This window comes from Condylostylus longicornis, unplaced genomic scaffold, assembly GCF_029603195.1.
Source record: "Condylostylus longicornis isolate FDR11 unplaced genomic scaffold, ASM2960319v2 ptg000107l, whole genome shotgun sequence".
Classification (NCBI taxonomy): Eukaryota; Metazoa; Arthropoda; class Insecta; order Diptera; family Dolichopodidae; genus Condylostylus; species Condylostylus longicornis.
In genome coordinates this window covers 4,973,609-4,996,602 of record NW_026578075.1, presented here as the reverse complement: position 1 = coordinate 4,996,602, position 22,994 = coordinate 4,973,609, and the positions used below count along the sequence as shown (strand labels likewise).

Here is a 22,994-nt window from a genome sequence, read left to right as displayed (position 1 = left end):
AAATAAATCACACTTCAACTTACACGTCTTAATAATTTTTCTTAATTTCTTTGAATTAAAATGATAAATAATTAATGTTAATAATAGCCAAGTGTAAATGAAAATTATTAAAATGAGTTGTAAACAATTTTCTAATACACTTGAAATCATATTATATGCAATAATTTTCGTTAGAAGAATTACTTAAAATTCTATTTTAATTTCAATTATTAAATTTTCTCTTATATTTAGAAAATTAATGAATACTTTAGTTTTTTTTATTAGCAATTTTATTTTATTTGTTCACAAAATATACAAATACATATGTTTATGTAAATAATTTTCATGCAGATTTTCTGCTCTTATAATTTTCAATTTAAATATCCTTTAGTCGGTATGACCACGATTCCATTTATAATAAAATTTTATTAAGAATAATAAATCTACCGTAGTTTTAGATGCGAGTAATTTACGTAACTGTAAAAGACTTAAAATTTATTTTATTTCTTTTTTTTTTTCAATTATTTTTCACCTTTTTCTTAACGATATTTAGATATTTACTTGTTAAAAGGCTCAAAGAAACTGAACCAAGTAGAAAAGCTTAATTTTTTCGCTAGTATTTCATTCATATGGAAAGGAAAAATAATACAAAGAGAATAAAAATGTATTCAATTTAAATTCAAAAAAGAGAAGTGATTACAGAGAGCAATATTATTATGTATGTATTTAAGAGAATTTTCGTTATTTAAACAGATGGTTTTTGAATACATTGTTTTTTTTTAAATATTCAATTACCTATTTAAATTATCTATTTATATAAAATATACAATTATTTACATAAAGTTATGCACTTTTTAAAGCATTGTTAAGATATGCATATCCTTTTAGAATGTCAATTCGAAATCTTTAATGAACGAATAAGGATGATGCAATAATAAGATTTTTTAACATCAACTTTTTATCATTTCAAAAGTTTTTATTGGTCATCTCATGTTCCAATCCCAATATAATATGTGTACACACATATGTATGTAATTACATAAATACATACTAGTATTAGAAGAGTCTTTACAGTACCCAAACCTTTATTTTTTATTATTGCTTTTTAAACTGTAAAATTTTTTTTAAGCAGATTTTTTTTTGCTTGTATAAACACTTAAAATCGGAAAACTTAAATCTTATTTTTGTTTTTCAGTCTAAATCTACCTACATTCGTACCTGTTTTCATAAATATGTACAACTACAATATAGTCCCTTTACAAGTAAGTACCAGTATCTTTTTCAGATTTGAAAGGAGCAATGTAAATATGTATGTATGGATATATGTACATACATATGGATATGTGGTTGATATTTTTGTAATTTCAGATATATGTATGTATGTACATAATGTAAATAAGTATGTATAGTATTATATTAAAGCAAATGAAACGCCAAGGATAATCGAAAATAAAAGATTAACATCCAGTTGTTAAAGATATTTATTTTTGTTCAAATTAATTTAATAGTCATATTTTCTACCAGCAAATCGAGTTTAAATTTAACAACGGTGAAATTTGTTATATCAAAATGATATAGCACAACAATCAGGCCAAACAGATTTACTTTAAATTTATACCTTTATCTTGAACTAAGACGATGGAATCTCCGAAAAAATAGTAGAAAATTACTTGCATTTTATTTTCTCTTACATATAATTACTTTTTATATGACGAGTTATTTTGAAAATTATGAGAAAGGGTTTTATAACTATTATTTCATTTTAGAGTTAAAATGGGGACGATATTTTCTAACAAAAATTTATTTTCCTTCTCTTTTATTAGTGTTTACTTTAATTTTCAATTCATACATAAAATAAATTCAAAATTTATGTGCAAAATTAAAAATTTTAAACAAATTTTATTATATCAAATTCATATTACTTTGCTTTTAAGATATAACAGTTATTAAAGTTAATTAATATACACATAATATGAAGATAATATTTATTTTATTTTAATTTATAAAATACAAAATATCGAATTATATTGTCACATTTTTTGAGGTTTAGTAAATAAATTAAAATTTTAATCAATATTAAAATATGTTAATAATATTGAATAAAATTTTAATTATAAATTAAACTAAAACATGTGAACTAAACAATCTTTAATGCTAAACTTTCAAATTTTCGAAACTTAATATATTTTACATACGCAGCTTACAATAAAATGAATTAAATGCTCAACTTAACAATCCATCACCTGTGCTTTTAGCATTAACGATTTAATTATTAAATATAGCATTTACCATCCTGGTGGTTTTTGATTTGGATATCCACCTTGTTGTTGTGGAGCGTAACTACCAGGATACGTACCATAATGGCCTGGTTGAGGCCCTTGAGGGAAACCGGTATAATAACCAGCTGAAAAAAATATATATTTAAAAAATCAATATAATATAATATATATATGCATATAATCACAGTTTGGGTACGGTAAAGTTGCATAAGGGTTGAATCCTTGCGGCATTGGTGGTGGAACGTAAGTTGGATATGGAGCATTTGGTAGAGCGCCATACGGCATGGGCATTCCTTGAACGTTTTGTGGATATGGTATATTACCCATAGAACCTGATGCCGGATTACTAGGCATTGAAGGAGGTATCGAAGGATTTGAGTCTGTAGAATCTACATATTAGTAACAAATACATAACAGCACAAAAATTCCAAATTTCAATGAATTTAATTTTTTCCAAACAAATTTAAATGAAAGTTTACAGGTAACATAATAACTTGAGATCAGTAATGCAGTACTATGATTTTTAAATGACATTGGTTTTTCTTAAACTGAATTGATATTTAAAACCATTTTACTACAATATGGAACTCAAATTTTTAAAACAAAAAACAAACTAAAACGCGAAAACTAAGTTCTAAAACTTCCAATAGACTCCTTGAATAAAAATAACTAACAATCAAACATGACATTAAAAATAATAAAAATGTAGACATGCATATGTATTAAAATGGAACATGTAACATGATTGTATTCATTTTCAACCCAAAAAATTTGTGAAAGCAGTATTAATCGCAATTTATTTAAAAGTATCTGTGGTTATGAAGAGAGAAGTGAAAACAAAATGATAATAGTGAAAACATGAGTCAGAAGATATGTATATTTATGTAAGTGTGTAAAAATTAGCTTTAATTAAGAATTTAATAAAAAAAAAGTTATAATTAGATGATGATTTTATTTAAATTAATATATTAAGCAATCAATAGTTTTCAAAACATTTTAAAAGAAATTTAATGATAACGCAATTACGAAACTTTATTACTAAGGGTAGCAAGAACTTACATTTTTCTTCCAAAGAATGTGAAATAAATTTTAAAAACAAAACAAAAAACAATACAGCTGTGTCTTTAACGACATTTACCTGTTGTTGTAGTCGAAGAGTAATGTGAAGGAACTGATGGAGTAGGTCCAGGAGTTTGACGGCTTGATTGTGTTGTTAAATCTTTTAATAGTTCATCTTTTTCGGTTTTACGAGCAAAACAAAAATCTGATACTTTGTTTTGAAAAACGAGAAGTAACTGAGTCAAGTCATTATAAAATTTAGTACCCTCCTGCAAATTTCCTTGCAATTCTATGAAGCTATCGTAAGCGGATGCTAATTCTGAGAATAACGCTTCACGAGAACCTCCTGTATTACCAGTTTCGGCAGTAAAATCGCTGTGAGCACTTTGGATATCATCAATTAATGTTTTTTGTCGTTCAATACTTTCTTGAACTTGTGATTGTAGTGGTGACAAAGCTTTTCCAATTTCCGAAATTGATATCGCTGGCTCATTAATTGCGCCATCTTGAGCCAAGGCTTTCAAAAATTGTTCCTTCATATTAACAGTAGCTGATTTTAACTCAGACTCAATCACATCTCTTTCAGCTTTGATCGTTTCAACCTAGAAAATAAAATGAAATTAGTAAAAATTATTTAATATTAACATTTAAGGTTTACAGATTCCATTAATGATCTTAATTTTTGGACAGTTGTTGAATTAGTATTTATGCTACCAGTCCCTGATGGAATAGATTCACTGATTTGTTCTCCACTCATAGATAATAGTTCTATTCCTTTCACATGCTTTTCGAACTTTTGTCTTACAATTTTATCAGCTTCTACTGCGTTATTAATAACTTCTCGATATTTTTTTGTGTTAGATCGAAACATTTCTGTTAATTTCTCAGATGGGATACGGGTCCATTTATCTTTGAATTGACTACGCAATTGATTATCTGAATCTCTTTCTTCATCCAATAAACGTTCAGCTTCATCCAAAATTTCACGATTACGCGTTAATAATTCTGGTAATTCTTTGATAAATTTATTGATACTATCAATTCCGCCCTTTTGTTTCACGTCATTAGACTTTTCTAAAAGAGATGGCGGTAAACCAGAACCAGAATCTGAATTTTCTACTGCAGCTGGAAGATTCAAACTTGCCAGGACACCATTAAGAGTTTGTGTTGCTTCACGTAATTTCAATATTTCTGAATTTACAGTTTCATTTTTGCGAGCTTCAGCTGCAGTAAGTGCTTGGTGTAAAACAACTGGAACAAGCTCCGAAAATATATCGTGATGATTTGGATTCATTGGTGCTGCAATCGGCAGAGCTTTAGCTAATTGTGCCTTTCCAGGTGACGGTAAAGATTTGATATCCGGTATCATTTCGTTATAAATGAAATCATTATCTTTTTTAGATTCAGTCAAGTTCCTTTGTGCTCGACTGGAATATTCTTCAAAAAGTGTTGGGCTTCCAGATCTAGACTGAGCAGCTTTGAAAAGCTCAACTGCCTCTTGTAAACGGGAAATTTCTTCACCAACCCTTTTGCTTGCTCGGCAAACTAAACTTTGATAAAATTGGAACATTGCATGAAAACCGGCTTGCTTTCCAGCTACTGTTGGAATCCAGTCCTTTTCCCACAAATTTCTTAGATTATCTTTTTGCATACCACGCATAACATCAGAATAAAGTTCTTCAGCTTGGCAGCAAAGTTTTGCAATAATAACATCTTTCATACTGTCTGTGATATTGAAGCAAAAAGAAGTTTAATTTGATTCCAATATAAAGAAAGATTTAACAATGCTTCTTTTCTTACCTTTAATAGCTTTTGTAATGAAAACTTCTTGTGCTTGGGCTAACATTAGGGAACTTAATACACCCAAAGTTTCGGGGTTCAAATCTGGTGTTGGCTCGGATGGAATTGCAGCAGGGGTAGCTCCCTTTAAATATTGAAATATTCCAGCACTTTGTTGAAATAATTTTGCACTTAATTTTAAACTCTCATCACTGTCAACTCCTTGTGAAGCTGCTATAGAACTTTGCAGAGCAGCAATATTAAACAATACACATACTTTTTCATATGCAAGGTTTGTGTGAGCTAGAAAAAAAAAATAAAAATTCATTGTAAGTTTAAAATTTTGGTATATAAATTCTTTTTTTTATACTGAACTCGCAATTTTTTCATTCATTTTAGGTTTCAAACACATAACTTAATCCTTTTTAATACTGTTTAAAAATTACATTTTAAATTTGTTAAATGGAATTAAAAAAATTGAGCTGAAAATTAAGAATTACCAAAAACAAGCAATATTTTATGAAAATTTATGTAATTATTTAGTTGATATTAAAATAAATTACTAAAATTTACTACATACGCATTAAACTAAGATAAAAAATAAAAATTTTAATTAAATTTTAAAATTCCAAATTTTAATTAAATAAATATCTTACTTAAACTCATACGGCCGCCGAAAATGCTTCCTTTATCAAAAGCATCTTTCCATTTGAACGGAATCTGTAATTCATGCACAGGAATTTTCGTTTCCAAATAGCACAGTTGGTCATAATACCTGAAAACATAATTTTTTTAAATAAAATAGCAATGACTCATAATTAATAAAAACTTACGAATACACTATATCTAAAGAACTTTCATATTTCTCAAAAAATTTCCAAATTGCTGTATTCTGTTGAACGAAAAAAAAAAAAAAAAAAGAAGACAAATGTGGTTATTAAATATTACTTGATTGTTTAAAGTAAAAAAGAAATTCATTTTATATAAGTCGGAAATTAATCATACCCTCTGTTTACTAAATTCACTAACTGCTTCAGCATAATGAACATTCTGAGAACTTGGATCACTATAAGCACTTTTAATTAAATTCGTAAGAGGTTTAATAACATCAACTTCCGATGATTTTTTTAGAGGAACTGCAAGCAATTTCGACATTTTAATAAAAAAAATATGAAATATTTAATCTGGAGTTCAATATTTTTATGTTGCTTTGTGTCTGATATTTTCCGAATATAACTGACAGCACTTAATTTTTCAGTGCACAACCACATATATATATTATTTAAATAATAAATCATGAGCTCATTCATTTGTCATCAGCTGAGAATGGGTGCGTTCGTAATTTAAGGCATAAATACTTTTGAAAATTAAATTTATATTTCATACTCGATATTTACCCTTTAAACAAATATACAAATTAAGGTTTATTGGTTTGTGTTTTACATTTACGCGTTTAACGATTTTCAAGTTCAGAAAAACAAATAAAGATGTATGAAACCCAGTCTGACAGTAATTCAAGCTATTTTATAGCCGAAATCCTAGTTTTTGATTCTCTTGGCATATTTAAAAAAATTAACTTAAAAAAAATAAATTTTAGTATTTTTATAATGAGTAAGAGAAGAATGAAGTAGATAATTTATTATTTGTTATTGGATTATGACAACCGTATGAGATCAAATCTTGTTAAAGCTAGTAGACGTTATATAAAGTTATTATAAAATTATTATAAAATTTTTGACATTCTTATAAATAACGAATGACACTTTCTTTGAGTTGGGGAATATACTTATATCTACGTCATAAAAATAAAATAACTTCACCAGAACAAATTCAGCTCATGAACGATTTTTTGGCACCAAAAATTTTTATTTAGTTTTTTGACTAGTTGCATTAATATCAACATGTGTATACATATTTTATTTTAATATTGTCAAAAAATAAATCAGTTATTTTTTTACCAAGTTATTTTAAAACTAACATCTAGACTAACTCAAATGTGACTAGACAAAAAAACTCAAATGTGAATAAAAAAAGTAAATCAAAAATTAGTTTTGTCCGTAATGCGAAATACAACCGAAATCTACATTTTGTTCGTTCCATTTACATGAAAAGGAGAATCAAAACTAGTTTGTGAGTGGAGTTTAATGTTTAGAAATTTTGTTACATAAAAAAAAAAATTTAAAATTTGAATTTCATTATAAATTTCCATTTATATTTCTTAAATATCGCGATTAATGTTATTATGTATATGACTCATTTAAAGTATTGAAGCCATCTATCGGCTACTAATAATAGTGTAATTGAATGCAGTTGAAAGGGTAAATTGGCCTTGAAAGAGAACCGGAATTCGTGTTTAATTTAATTTTAAAAATGATAAGAAATGAATCTTTGCAACTTTGATGAAAGTTACAGAGAAATAAAAATTAACGTATAAATTTAATTGTCCAAAATTTTGGCATTTGTATTTTTTATATAAATGTAAAAACTATCAATCAAAGAGCAAATATCCTAAAATGCTTCTTAAAAAAAGTGGAACTTTATATTTATCGTACTAAATGTAACGATAATAATTATAAATTATTAATCAACCAAATTTGAAACAAATTTTTTCCATAATTTTTAAAAATTGAAAAATAACTATATAGTGCACATTTGTATATACTATGTATGTATACATAAATATGTATATAAACACGCATCTTACTCATGCTAGAAGCAATTTATATATGCATACATATTTGTATATTGCAATATTGAACGGCTGATAGGCACGTCATATACATCTATGCAAGCATATTTTCATAATATAAATTAACATAATATAGAACATAATATTATGTGTTCTTTAGATATGTATGTGAATGAACTTCATACGTTTTTTTTTATTGTAATGTGAATGAAATGTTTTGAAGATAAACTTTGTTTTATAAACACTAAGGAGTAATATTTGTATAAGTTGGAGACTTACAATAAGGTAAAAATGCTAAAAATGAAGCATGCGCATTTTTATGTATACAAACTTGGAAAAATTATTGTAAGAATATGAGAATGAGAGTCAATATACTTAGTACCTAACATTTATCAAAAATTGAACGTAAAATAATTGAAATGAACAAATTAAAGTTATAATTGCAAATTTTCATATGAAAATTATGGTAATATTTTTTTTTTTACATTTTGCGTTAAAAAAGTGTATGAATTTAATGATGAAACTATATTTGACAATGAAAAATGTCATATTATAATTATTTAAGTAATTAAATTTACATAGTTAGATTTTATTTCAGATAACGTGCAGCAAAAAATTTAATTACCTTCAAGATTTTAGAAAATACCCTTTAAATTTCTGAAAATACCCTCAAAATTTTAGAAATAACTTTCCCATATGATTTTAATTTTATGAATTCGAATAACGTCAAAACTAATTCAATTTGTTTTGAATTTCAAAAAAAAATTTTTGTCATTTCCTTTAGTTAAATTTCTTGAATTTGTTTTGACACAATAATTTTGCCATGTCTATTGATAGTAAAAGCTTTTCTTCGATATCCTTACCATATAAAAGTTGATATCACCATAAGATGAATTTAGTCTGAGACGTAAATCTTTTTCATTCGGACGTGAAAAATTTGCAATAAAATTTAAATTTTATTTTTTCCCAATAAATAAATAATATAATAATGTGTATAAATATTTAATATATTTATAAGAATAAAACAAAAAACATTAAATATAAAAATATAAGAAAAATAATAAAAAATTCATAGAAGAATTATAACCATACAACAAAATACATTCATACATATGAATATAATATTATTGCGACTGTAAGTTGTTGGATTCTTACCTTGTAATTTATTAGATCTAATATATTTTTCATATCTAATAAAAAACTATAAGCTTTTTATTTATATTATTTATATTTATATATAAAGAAATTATTTATTCAAAATAATTCGATTTTGCATCGTCCTTAAAGAATAAAACAAAAAAGACAAGAAAACAAGGACATGTTATGCACTTGAACCTCTATACTATGGTCGTATATGCATATAAGGTTCTCATCATATAAAGATCTTGTTTTCAATTTATTCAAAAATAATATTTGCTTTGTTTTGCCATTATTGAAACATAAAAAGTTATTAAAAAAAAAAAAACAATTTTGTTTTTTAATCCTTAATGAGTTTTAATTTTAATGAATCTTTGAATTAAACTTTTGGTTTAATGAGGTGCGCTTATAATATGTAAAAAGGAAAAACAACAAAGAAAAGAAAAACCACCCATTTATATCAAATGGGCTTTCAAATTAAAGAAATATTGTAAAGTGCGTCTTTATTTTTTTTTCCTTTTTACATGATGAAAAGATGGATGATTTTGTATAAAGAATCCTTGCAATATATAAGTGGCAAGTGAGAATAATAACAACCGTATATAATGATTATGACGATAGCAACGATTAAAATTTAAAATGTTTTTCTCATTTTGTTTTTGCCAACAAAAAATGCCAAATAAATTGTTTAGAATTTTTTATTTAAGTACCTACCTGTGTGTGTAAATGTGATGTATATATACAATTAATAATTGAAACGAAAAAAAAAAGTGTTCTTTTTATATAAGTTTCTTCTTGTTTTAAATTGTTTTTGGATTTTGTACATGAAGGTTGAAAAAATTCTTTAAAAAATACTAATTTGAAAATTTTATTGATGTATGCAACATCTGAGCCGCACTATTTTTTTATCCTAATTCAACCTAATGCATTCAAAGAGAGATTTTCGAGAAGATTTTAACTCTTTAATAGGAAGAAGTTCAATATACAAGCTTCTATCTGGAAATTTCAAAAAATTAATAATGTTAAAAACTAGCAAATAAAAATATTTTTTGTTAAAAAATACAATTTTAAATTTAAGGAACAGCTCTAATATATTCGCCACTACAATATGAATTTAAATTCGGCTCAGATTTAAAATTGATTTATATCAATTTAAGTTAATATTGTTATAATTTAATTGTTATAATTATAATTTTTTATATATTTTTTTTGTATATATGAGTGCATCCTATTCAATTTATGATTGCAAATTTGTTACACTATTATTTGTACAGTAATTTGCTCTACAAACCAAGTAAATGAAGAAATTTTAATTCTGTCTTGAATTTATTTCTCAATTATAAAAACGCTCTTATGAAAATTTAAAAATACAAAACACTTTAGTAGGTATATGTCGTAAAAATTGCTGGATTGTGATAAACAGTAATATTTACCATTATAACACTTACACATTTCCTATTACACTCTACTAGTGGCTATAGAAACAGTAAAATGTTGTTATTAACAGTAAAATTTTTGTTGTTACTCAACAGTATTTTTTTTTATTTTTTTTTTTCTAGTTGTATGTGATTTTTTTAAATAATATACGAGTAAATTTTCGCAACACGATTATATATATAAAATAAGTTTTATAATTTTTAATTAATTTAATTATTCCACAATATTTCGTATAATAAACGAACCAAAAGATGTTAATCCTTTTAGTCTACGATCTATATCATAATGTAATAATAATTATAAAATTACCATTATTAAAATTGCATGACATTTGCAATAACGTTTACATACATACATAAATAAATTCATACGTTATTGCTATATAATATTGTACGTACGTTATTTAATACAGGCTATTTAAATACAAAAATATTTAAATAAGCTCCTATTTATGTATATAAATCCGATAATAATATGTCCTACGAGTATACTTTATAATACGTTATATATATATATATTGTGCTGTATGTATATATAATGATTTATATAAGATGTTCGTAAATTTATTACATGCGAGTTTACATTTTTTATTTGCATATACTTTACTTAAACAAGGTTCATTTATGTATACAATGGTTGCACTGACCAAATAATTAATAATTTACTAACTCATTAAATTTATTATGTATACATGCGTAAATATTATTAAAATTTAAATTGTGTTTCGAACAGAAGAAATTTATTTCGAATAAAAAATGTAAAATTGTTTTCAATAATTGATTGCATTAGCATATAAGAGAATTTTACTTAATAGAGAAACAAACACCAATCTCTTATACTTCATAAAGACACAATATCTTACAATTTAAACTAAAATCTTTCTGTAATGATTCACTGTTACAACTGCATTATATGAAGGGAGGAACAGTGATCACAATAAATTTCACACGTCAAGTTTTCAAAAAATATACAATAAGAATTAACAAATATGAGCGACACAAAAAGAATCGGTTTTGAGCGAGAATATCTATTTGTCTGGAACTGTAATTTCTTAGTTATGAATTTTGTGATGAATTGGATTACATTTGTAATAGGTTAGGCTTCAAGAGTTTTTTCAATTTCATCATATTTAATAAGTTAATTGATTGTTAGATTATATGAAAACTGTGTAAACACATTTTATTATGATATTTTTCTGAAGTAAGTCAATAGAAAAGAGCAGATGAATTATAAGAAATGAAGTCTTTTCAAAATAATCTTCTCTTTTGTAATTTTTTAATATTAAACATTCTTAAGAAAAATTTTTTTTAATCAATAACAGTGCGTATTGAAAACTATATGTAACATAAAATATTCCCAATAAAGCTGATTGTAAAATTTTTATGAAAATATAAAAAAAAACATCGATTTGAAAAATTTATTATTCAGTTGAATAATTTATTGAATGAGTGATCGTTTTTCCAAAAAAAAAAAAAAATTTTAATTTTCATTCTACATTCAAGCTTGAAATATTTTAGGACTTTAAAAATGCGACAAAGTTTTAAATTAAATATTTATGCCAGTTGTACCCGTACATCCCATATTTTATTCGTTCCTCTATAATAACAAATTATTCTACTCATCCTTAAATAATGTACTTGCATAGGAAGATTTGCATTTTATGTATCTAAATACAATATTAAGTGTACAAACATGTATAACATGCATTGTAATACATTGTTCAACTATCTGTATGCAGCAAAAAAAATAGAAATTTCTATATCTAGTTACATAAAAAAAAACAGAACTCAAGCCGATTTTAATGGAAAATTCTTTTAATTTTCATAAAAATTGTATGCTTTTTTTTTTTTTTAAATTCTTTAATACTAAATTAAAAATACGTTGCTCTTTCAAGTCGACCTATTTTCAAAACAAAATTTATTATATTCACATGAATTAATTTTTTATGATGGTATCATAAATTTTCTTATCTATCTGTTATGTGTGTCGACGTCACTTATAGATATGGTATAATAATAATAAATTGCAGATTCAAATTTTAAGATAGAATTTATAGAAAGAAAGTTTCTTAATACTCCTTAATAAAAAAGTTCCTTAATATTGGGCAAATAATAATATAGCGTTCTATTTGAGAGTATATAACACTTTGTTTCATAATACTGCAAGTGTATAAAAGTTTGAACTAAATATGCCATAAGAATATAAATAAAAAAATAGTTAAGCACATTTATTCCGCTAGATGGAGTAATATTTTCATATAAGTGCAAGTTCTTACAAACTTAACAACGCAAGGATTATCAATTTTCGAAAACTTCTAATGCTTTTATTTTGACATTTAAAAAATTAGAGTTGACAATCAATGAACACCAATTTTACTTACATAAATGTCATTCATGCGTTTGATAAGCTTATCGTTTTCGATTTTATCAACTTCTATGGTTCTTTAATTTATTTTGTTATTAGTTACAATTTATTAGGTATTACAATTTCTTACATTAAACAAACAATAGAATAGAATTCAGCATTAAGACTTGCTTTAATTGCAATTGGCAAAATATGTGATATTTACTTTTAGTGGCAACCGGTGAAAAGTAAAAGCTTTTAGTAAAATTGGAAATAATTGACCTTAGAATATTGTATAACACATAAAAAATGAATTATGTATAACACATTAATGATAAGCACATGTGATATGGATAACCCGCTTAACACTCCTTCGATTTTGTTTATTTTTTTAAGGGATTAATTTTGTTTTTAGCTTCTTTTTGACCCTATACGGTGTGAAATTAAAAAATGATGGTTTCATTAAACTTTTTTCAACTATATGCCGTTTATTTTCTTTTAAATATTTAGAATTCAGATACTCAATATTGTTCCTTTGTACATATATGTGAATGTCCGTGTAAGTTCTTAAAAACCACAAGGCCTTTTCTTTGTTATCTCATAATCTTCTATGCATTTAAAAAAAAATAAAACTGGTGATGACAATTTTTGTACAAAGCACACAAATATTAAATACTTATACCTAGCTCCTATAAAATAAAAAAAAAATAATTGTTTGTTTGTAATTATTGTCCTCTTTTCTTCCTGTGAAAAATCAAAAGTTTTAAAGAGCAAAAAAAAAAAAAACAATTAAGCGGAAACTATTATTTGTGGAAAATTAATGTTTTCATGTTTTCTGTATGAATGTTGTTGCACAACCCTTAAAAATTGCATGTTTTTAAAATGTATGAAACATATTTTCTGTTCTTTTATACTTTTAATGTATATTGTATAACAGAATGTGGTTTTTAATATGGCTATTAAATGTATATGTTGCTCTTCATGTATACTCTCATAGATTATTTAAAATGAGGACATCAACTGAATAGTAAAAAAAATACCGGGTATATAAAAAGTATAGATAAAATTCAAGAAGGACTTATGAAATAAAATTGAAAATTAATTAATTATGAATTATTTGTATGTTTGTATACAAGCTATGGCTTATATAATGCTTCTGTATTAAATTTGACATATGCTCATATAATTAATGTGTAATATAATAAAATTAGCGACAATGTTTTTCAACATAAAGTTAGCAACAACGTTTTGATTTGACTTAAATCAATTTTAGAACTAAACCTAGTAATTTGGATTTTTCACTCTTAAAAGGATTTTTGTTCAAAATCGAAACGTAGTTAGTTGAAGAATTTGGAAAAAATTCGAAGAAAATTTTAATGTACCCTCATTCAAGCCAAAATTACATTTTTGAATAGCCACTCAACACAAGATAGATGGGCATGTGATAAGGAGGAAATAACCCTATAATATAATATTACTTTTTGAAAAATTAATGTCGAAAGAAATAGAAGCTGCTTCAACAAATTAATATATGTAAGGGTGTTTTTGAAAATGCAGTTCTTAAAGTTAGAACTATAAAGCTTTTGAAGCTTCATGTACGAATTAAATGTATACCTTTTAAAGCTTTACAATTCTAACCATAAGAACTGCGTTTTCAAAAAAACCCTATATTATACAGTTTACACATCTTCTTTTAATGATAGCAACGGCAACTCTTCTTTATTTGCCGAATTGAATTTGAATCAACAGATCTATGGTATAACGTATGTTATTGACTGTGGCAAATTTCTAATTTAATGATTTCCCTTGTGGCTGTTGCCGTGTTAAATTTTGAATATAATTGAAATGAATTTTTCTTTTAAAAATGCAAATTTATAATTATTTAAAATATTTTTATTGTTTTTACTTTAGCAATAAAAATTATTGAAAATAATTTAAAAAAAAAAAATTAATTAAAAAATTTCGTGTAAATTTATTTGAAAATAATTTATTTTACAAAAATTGTTGCATATTTACGTACGTAGGTGTAAATGTATTTTAAAACCGTATGGATTTCAATATGGAAGTACAAAATTTTACATGGAAGTTATTTAATTTCCTATATTAAATTGAAAAGTATCTAGTATTTTGGATTCATAAAATTCACAACATTTCTTTTTTGTATACCAAGAATATTATATAAGATTAAATACCTCATTGACCATTGATATTTCCCCATAGAGAAACAGTTTAACAAAATCTATTTACAAAAATGGGTTTTTCCATTGAAGAATCACTTTCATATGGTAACAGAATTAAATTGTATATTTTATATTTCTTATTTTATTCATACTCTACTGGTTAGTAATTTGTATATTTGTACATTTCTTTTCATGAACATCCGTTTGGGAATCAAAAATATTCCTTATCGTATAATTTTGTTGTAGGAATCTTGGGAAATTAAGTAATATGAAAATACTTTGTAAGAAAAAAATAATAATGTTGCAATTTCTGTTGGCTTATAAAATAACTATGTTGAAAAATTAAAGAGATATTATGTATGTAAATAAAAAAAAATTAGGTTATTTTGTGCAGAATATTTAAATATCAAATAAAAAATTAATTTATATATTTTCATAATATTTCTTGCATATATATATGGTTTATGACATTCTTTCGCTTGTAGGGAATATTTTAAACATACAATCATGTACATTTGTTTGTTTATTTGCATATTATATTTGAAGAAAAATTTGAAAAAAAGTACCTATTAGTTTCATTTTGTTCGTTGGTCCGTACATCCGTCTGCCCGTGTTTATATAACTTCTACGCCCTTTATGATAGAAAGCTTTATTTAAACAATACTAGATCTATACTAGAAACTTATTGTTGTAGAAGAAAATTTTTTTCTACCTCCTATACCTCAAGCAATGGGACCTCGCAATTTATAAAATTTTACTTTTCGGCAATTTATATTTGACAAACTGCAAGCCTTTCCATATTTTTATAATATCAAAAAAGCAAATGGTAAACACTGTGTCATTAAAAAATAAATTTGTTTTTCTTAACTCACGCAATTAAACTTTGAATTCGGGCCATTATTCTAACGCTTCTTTAAATTTTTTTTTTTTTGGTCATCCTGAATATATGCAATAAATTGATAAATTGTTGTATTTGTTTTTGTATGTAGCTAGTGTTTGTTTTTAAAAACAGTATTCTCTCTTTTTCAAGGGAAAAGTGTGACTTTACAAATCATTGGTTTGATCTCACTTTGTTAGAGTTAAGAAGGAAGATACTGTTACAGTAAAGAAATACAATTTGTCAGAAAATTAGATATTACGAGTAATAAGTGACAGAGTCTGCAACTTTGAGAAAGATAAGTCAGGTTGTTACGAAGATATGTTAAAACTCTGGTGGCCATAGAACTTCAAATTTCATGTCAAATGATTGTCAAATATGCAGATTTAATTTTCAATTAACGTAAATAATATTTTCTAAATGGGTTTTTATAGTGGTTTTTATTTAAATTAACAATTTAAGAATTTACAACGTTTAAAATTCTAAAAATATTTATTTAGAAAATTTAAAATTACAAGCTGGGGGTCAACTCAGTGCAAACTTTTTAGTCTTACTTGAACTTATACTCAGTCTTATTAATAATCAACTAATTGCCAACTGATATAATCATAAGGGAAAAAGCTCACAACTCTGACCACACAATTTATATTATAATTTTTTTTTTCAATTCATCTCACAGGGGACTAATTTAGTGACAGGGTCACCATTTTAATAATATTTGATTGTGTTTGTGAAAGTTTTTTATTGAACTCTTTTGTAACAACGATTCAAAGAGTTGAAAAGATCAACTCTACATATACTCGTTTTCTTTTCTATTTATTAATTCGGAAAACTTTAGTCATTTTAAAAACTCATAATTTTATTTAAGAAGTTAAAAATAAAAAATATTGCTATCTTAAATTTCATTCATCATAATTTTTGGCATAATAATTAAATTTTTATAATACAATTTGTGATTTAATAAAAGTTTAATCGATACTTTGTGCATAACAAGTATATTTGGGACATACAATTTTTAAAAGCAATTTTTATTCGGGGTATTTACCATTAAATATAAAATAAAAAGAAAAAACCAAAAAAAAAAAAAAAACTAATGTTATACGACCTTTAATATTCGCATAAAAGTTAATATCATGCATACATAATATCCTTTTATACATTTTTTTTTTTCATTCAGATAAAACAGGGCAATGTTCATCCTTTTACGTCCTTGAACAATTTTCTTCTTTTTATAAATTAATTCGCTTTGGGATAACATTCTTATAATCGCGAAAATGTATCATTACTTAAATTAAATGTGAAAATATACGTGCATGTTTGAATTCAGATCGAATATTAAAATTTTATTAGAATTTTTCCAAAAGTTTCTCACTAAATTTGCGGTATACTCGTAAATTATTCATTCAGTAAACAAAATTATAGTTAATTAATTTTTATATAGATAATTAGAATTATCTGATTAAATTTTGAATAATTAACTATTTTTTAATGATAAATTATTTGAAGTATTTTTGTATAAGTTATGTTAATAATTAGTGTGGTGTGTATTGGAAAATGTGAAATTATTAATTTTAAAATAATAAAAAATTTTAATCTTTTACAAGAGAAAACTGATTTACTTTGTAACTGCAAATTTTTCACAATGATTCAATGAAATGACCTACACAAGGTGAGAAAATCGGATTCCTATTTAAGTAAATTCGTTGGAAAAAGTGACGAGACAAGACAGTATAACAGTAATAGCTGACTGGTATCGAAATTATTTCACAGGACTTTTTTCTTATAGGTATATCTCCAGTTTTATGCTTAAAACACAAATACTGTAAATGGGAAATGCGGGTAAGGGAGCTACAAATCATTATACAAAAAATTACAGTATTGAATTGGGGTTTGATACACTATATATGTATGTGTATATACGCAACTACAAATACTCTATATGTACAAAATATTTATGAACCCTGTGGATGTGACGTCGAAATTACCTTACGAAATTCATAAAATGAACTTCAATATTTAACTATACATATACCTAATTGATTTAGGTTTAACAACTACACCTATATATATTAATATTCTGTCATACAAATTCTACCAATTTTTACACTAAAATATTCAAGTTCTTATAAGAAATAAAATATAACCTTGAATAAATTTGTAATTTAAATAAAAAATTAATTTGTAAATATTATCAATATTTTTTTCTTTTGTTTCATTAAAAGAAAAAAAGTAAATTTTTCAACTCGAAAATTTATTATAAAACATTTATATGCAAAAACAAGGATGTAAACAATGAGAACCTTAACATTGTTGCACATACACATATACTTGTATAAATACATAATGTATTCACGTTCTATTATAATGTATGTGTATAATAATTACGAAAAGAAAATTGAAATTAAATAGATTTTATGTCACAATCAAATAATATTTATGATATAATCGCATAATTCTTCTTTACATATACATACATACATATGTATATATGTAGGTAAATGTGGAAGAAGTAAAAAACATAAAACGTTTTCTACTTACTTATATAAATAAAACATCGATTATTAATAAATTTTAAAAAAACATTTGTTTTCTTCATGCAAAGGATCCTGTTTCTCTTTTCCAATTGTCTTCCATTATTTTTTTATAGAAATATTATATTCCATAGAAAATTGTTTCATTTCTATAGAAATAAGGATTTCATTAAAATTCAAATTGTATACTTTTATATTGTTCTTAATGATTTCAAACCCATAACACACAGCTTTCATCATTAAACAAAATATGCATACATATGTAAGTATGTTTGTGTATCAAAAGTAGGTTATGATTTTTTCATTTTTCATATTAAATATTAAACGAATAAGCTTGAATTTTAAATTAAATATATAGAAGTTTTTACTTACGATTCTAATTGTTAATAAAATTCTGTTGAATACACTTTAGAAGTAATGATCGACAAATAATTTTATTGACACAAAACTCAACACTACTAAAAAATAAATTACACATAATTTCCTTCTTCATACATAAGCTGCTTTTATTAATTTTCATTAGTTTTGTATGATTCTCATGATATGACCCATTTTGATTGCATTTTAATTGCTTTCACATTACGTTGTATTTGATCGGCTCAGGCAGACATGTAGTTATTGGTTTTATAACTCTTTTACTGATTATTTGTATTTCATAAGACTACAATACAAGGGCGCTTACATGCAACTATATGCGTGCAATTAAGTAATCAAACAGTTTTCTAGTTTTTTACCAACTGATTGCAATTTTTAGTTAACACACTCGATTTAAATGGACGCAATAGTATAATTGCAAAACTACAAATTACATGTCTACTTGAGTCTGTAGTGTGATTCAAATTAATTATAAATTCTGAAATCAAACATGTTCGATGTCAATTTTTCCTAAATCACAGGTTAGAAACAATATTGAGAGAAAATTTTTGATTTAGATTTTTAATCTGTGACATAGATTAATTCAAGTATACCGCAGATTTTTTGAACTTAATCTTAATTTGCAAAATATATGTAAGTATGAATTCAATAATAATGTACCAAATAAAATTTTTCTTAATTTTTATGTAAACACGCAGTTTAAGTTTATTATGCTTGTTACACAAACGGTTTTATGCTTGTAATCTCGAAATTTTTATGGGAATTGACTTTGATTTTCTTATAAAATTTTCATTACATAATATTTTTGTTTTTATTATAATAGAGAAGAGTCAATATTTTTTTATAGAAAAATTATAAAATTTAAGCAAAAAAAAAAAAAACAGAACAAAAAAATTTTTTGATGTGGTCAAGACATAAACGATCGTATTGTGGAATATTTGGAAAAAAATTTAAAAATTTCAATAAATTAAGTTTTAAGTTTAGGCAAGTAGCAAAAGATTGTAAAAGTTTCTTCTTAACATTTATTTCAACAGAATGCAGTGTTGCTGAGGTGGCCATAACTTAAAAGTAGTTTAATCAATTTACATTTTCAAAGTAAATTGTTACTCACATATTATTTTTCTTAAAAATCGGTTCATCAGAAATTGAGATAATTACGCAAAAAATAAGGACAACCGATGGACAGGTCGTCATTTATCTAAAAATATACTTTATTTACATTTTTCTCATGTAAAAATGCGTTTGAAAAGTTGACATGCAGTGCCATCTTAATACTTGCCTTATTAAATACAATACAGTCGGTAAAAAAAAAATAATAAAATATCCAAGATGTTTTATGAGTTTCATGTTTTAAGGCGCTTTTTGTGTATATAATATTGAATTTGAATAATAATGATTCTTTCGAACTTTGAACTTTCTTTTCATTCCTATAATATACTCCTAGAGTGTTAATTTACATATTATGTAGTATGAATCATCGGATTACAAAAATATAAAAAAAAAATTTGATGCTGTCAGCACACATCCCTTATTCAATTCTGTACTTTTTCTATTTTTGAAGAATCGCTTAAAAGCTTAAAGATTTTTTAAAACCTTAATGATAGCTGTGCAATTATAAAAATAATTTTGCTTATGAAAGCATAAAAAATTCCGAAACATTTTATTTTACATTCATTTTAAGAATTTAAATTTTTTTTTGAAATGGTTTTCTTAAAGACTTCCATTTGAATTGAAAATTTTTTTTATGGTTTTCTTAAATATTATTTTGTAAAGGAAAACCTTTTTTTATTGTAAATGAGAATATATGAATAAGCGTGTGAATTTATATGTGAGTGTATATGTTTATAATTCTATGAATATGTGTTCGATTCCTTGGCATGTGGCATAAAATTACAATTTTATTTTTAATTCACCCTGAGTCTAAGAGTTTAAGTTTCAAGTACAATTGCAATAATTTTAAGTACAATTTTGAGTTTGACATTTTGTATTGCCAATGTTCTGTTCGAAAATGAATTGGTAACACCTTAAACAAAATCAATGAGTGTTAAAAGTGTGAATTGTTTATTTTAAATTTAGTTTCATTAAACGAAAAAAATTTTTTATTAAATTTATGGAAGAAATCAATATTTTCATAGAGACATTATTTTTAAATTCAATTTTAGTACAATTTTTTACATACACGTTTGATATATATATATGTACATATATATGTTTATAGTTTATATTTAAATGACATCCCTAACTATTTAAATGACTCCTCCACCTACATGTTATATTGTTTTTCTTTTTTTTTGATAGTGTTATACAAAGTTGCGTTGGCGTGGGTGGGTAAAACAAAAAATAAATAGAAAATTTTTTTATTGTAACCCTCTATACAATGCATAACTGAGTCAGAAGGAAAGCCTTTAAATTTTAATATCATTTTATTTTTTAAGTGCTATACAGTTAAAAATCTATGGGAAACTTTTACATGGGTATTTTAACTGAGAACAATTTTCGTTACTGTTATTTTTGATTTTTTTTTTTTTTTTTGTATTTTAATATTTTTCGTTTTTGTTTTCTATATAAAATTTAGTTTTCTTAATTTGCTGATATCAACATAAATATAGCCATGTGGAACATATACTCGTAGAACAGATTTACCTTAAATTTTTTTCAAGGGAATTTAAAATATACTCAAATATATAAATATTTAATATACATTTAAATTTACAATATAATATTGTTTGAGTATGAACGAAATTTTGAACAAATTTAAGCATATGTATGTATCAAACCAATACTTTTGAATAAGTGAACACGAATGTTTTATATGTGTGTAAATGTCTGCAAGTATATGTAATTTTTAACGCTTTACGGAGTTCTTAATTGCATATACTTAGGGGAAAATATGTAATATTTTATGTTTATATACGCAAAATGTGTTTTTAATGATTTTACGCTCTTTTTGATCATAATCAATTATTTAATAATAAAATTCATTTAGATTATGATTACTCAAAATCTGTTTAAATGAGAAGAGATATTAAAAGAAACATGTTTCCTGTGTATACGCACTCAATTGAGTGATATTTTATTTGAATTAGGAGGATGGAAAGGAAAATAAGGTGGATTGGGTGGATATGTGATTGGATCTCTTGAATATTTTGAAAATTCTATTTTTTAAATATTAAGAGAAATGTGGAAAAATAACAACGGTTAATAATTCCGAATTTTAATCTGAATTTAATAAATATGTAATATAAAATACCGAATTTTAAGCATCTACAGTGTTTTGCATAGAAATAGGCGAATTTAATCACAAATTTTTTACAGGAATAGGAAATTTAAAAATTGAGTACTGTCATATAATTTTGCTATAGTAAATTGCAATTTTTATAGATTGAAAATCAAAAACATTTCAAATGAGCATTTATTATAAGACTTGTATTAAATAGATTAGAGTTACTAATTTGCAACTCAACTTCACACTAAATAATTTGGTTTGAATAATTTTTTTATTTTGTTTACTTTAAAAAGTGAAACCAAAAATAAAGAGAGTCACAGTGTCTTTGACAAGTAAAAATATTGTTTTTCATATTGTCATCAATGAAGAATATTAAAATAGAATTAGTATTGCCATCTCTGAAGAATAATAAATATTTCAATTTAATTATTTATAATTCAAAAAAAAAATACTTGCATAAATTAAAATTCATAAATTTAAATAAAAGATTGAAGGATTGTACTAAAAACTTTTAAAGCCTTTGCCTAATATTTTCTTATCTTTGAACTTTCAACAGAAACAGTATTTGCTCAGGTTTACGAAATGAATCTTACATATCTTAATTCGGAAATATTTATTTGCATTACACATATTTAGAAAATAATAAAAAATTTTATTGAGTTCAACACACAATCAATATTTTCCTTTTATTTTTATATTATGGCCACATTTTTTCACCTTTCAAAAGTAAACAAAAACACCACCTTTCATTTTACGCACTTTTTTATTGGTTTTTTCCACCGAAAATTCTATTTTTATTTAAAAAATTAATAGATTTTGAAAAAACTCCGAAAATGTTTATTTTTAGAAAATAAAAAAAAATTTTCCAAATTTTGACAAATTGTTTAACTTATATAATAAACATTATTAAATAAACATAATTTTTTTAATGAAAATTAGCACTACCAAGTATCAAATTTTAAGTATTCCCTAGCAAATACAATCAGAACGAAATATTGAAAGAATTGTATGATTTGTGCAGAGAAATTTTTATTTTTTTTTCAAATTTTTACTAAATTACTTAATGGACAAAATAAGAAGCATCGATTTTAATGAAATTTGAA

General features: G+C 24.5%; 2 protein-coding genes across 3 annotated transcripts in view; one reads left to right on the top strand and one right to left on the bottom strand.

Annotated features, from left to right (window-relative positions):
- Nucleotides 1-1,952: 1,952 nt before the first annotated feature.
- Nucleotides 1,953-6,378, bottom strand: LOC129614288 (programmed cell death 6-interacting protein). Of its 2 annotated transcripts, none has more exons than XM_055528825.1 (8): nucleotides 6,102-6,378; nucleotides 5,930-5,988; nucleotides 5,753-5,871; nucleotides 5,118-5,399; nucleotides 3,976-5,042; nucleotides 3,397-3,919; nucleotides 2,444-2,638; nucleotides 1,953-2,383 (listed from the first exon to the last, which is right to left on the bottom strand). In XM_055528825.1, exons 1-8 carry the CDS (start codon nucleotides 6,249-6,251, stop codon nucleotides 2,265-2,267), a joined length of 2,514 nt encoding a protein of 837 aa, XP_055384800.1. In that variant the 5' UTR covers nucleotides 6,252-6,378; the 3' UTR covers nucleotides 1,953-2,264. The 2 variants fall into 2 exon arrangements, with proteins under 2 accessions (XP_055384800.1, XP_055384799.1); XM_055528824.1 differs by having other exon boundaries at nucleotides 2,444-2,647; nucleotides 6,102-6,377.
- A 2,428-nt stretch (nucleotides 6,379-8,806) lies between these two features.
- Nucleotides 8,807-22,994, top strand: part of LOC129614389 (glutamate-rich protein 2) — a 29,510-nt gene continuing 15,322 nt past the window's right edge. Inside the window, exon 1 of the mRNA XM_055528965.1 lies at nucleotides 8,807-8,920. The gene's annotated coding sequence lies outside the window, so the exon portion shown is untranslated. The remainder of the gene's footprint in view (nucleotides 8,921-22,994) is intronic.

Coding starts and splice junctions, on each gene's coding strand:
- LOC129614288 (XM_055528824.1), bottom strand. CDS start 6,251: ATGTCGAAATTGCTTGCAGTTCCTCTAAAAAAATCATCGGAAGTTGAT. Junction 5,989..6,101: donor GTGAATTTAGTAAACAGAGG/GTATGATTAATT, acceptor TTCGTTCAACAG/AATACAGCAATTTGGAAATT. Junction 2,648..3,396: donor CTCTTCGACTACAACAACAG/GTAAATGTCGTT, acceptor ACTAATATGTAG/ATTCTACAGACTCAAATCCT.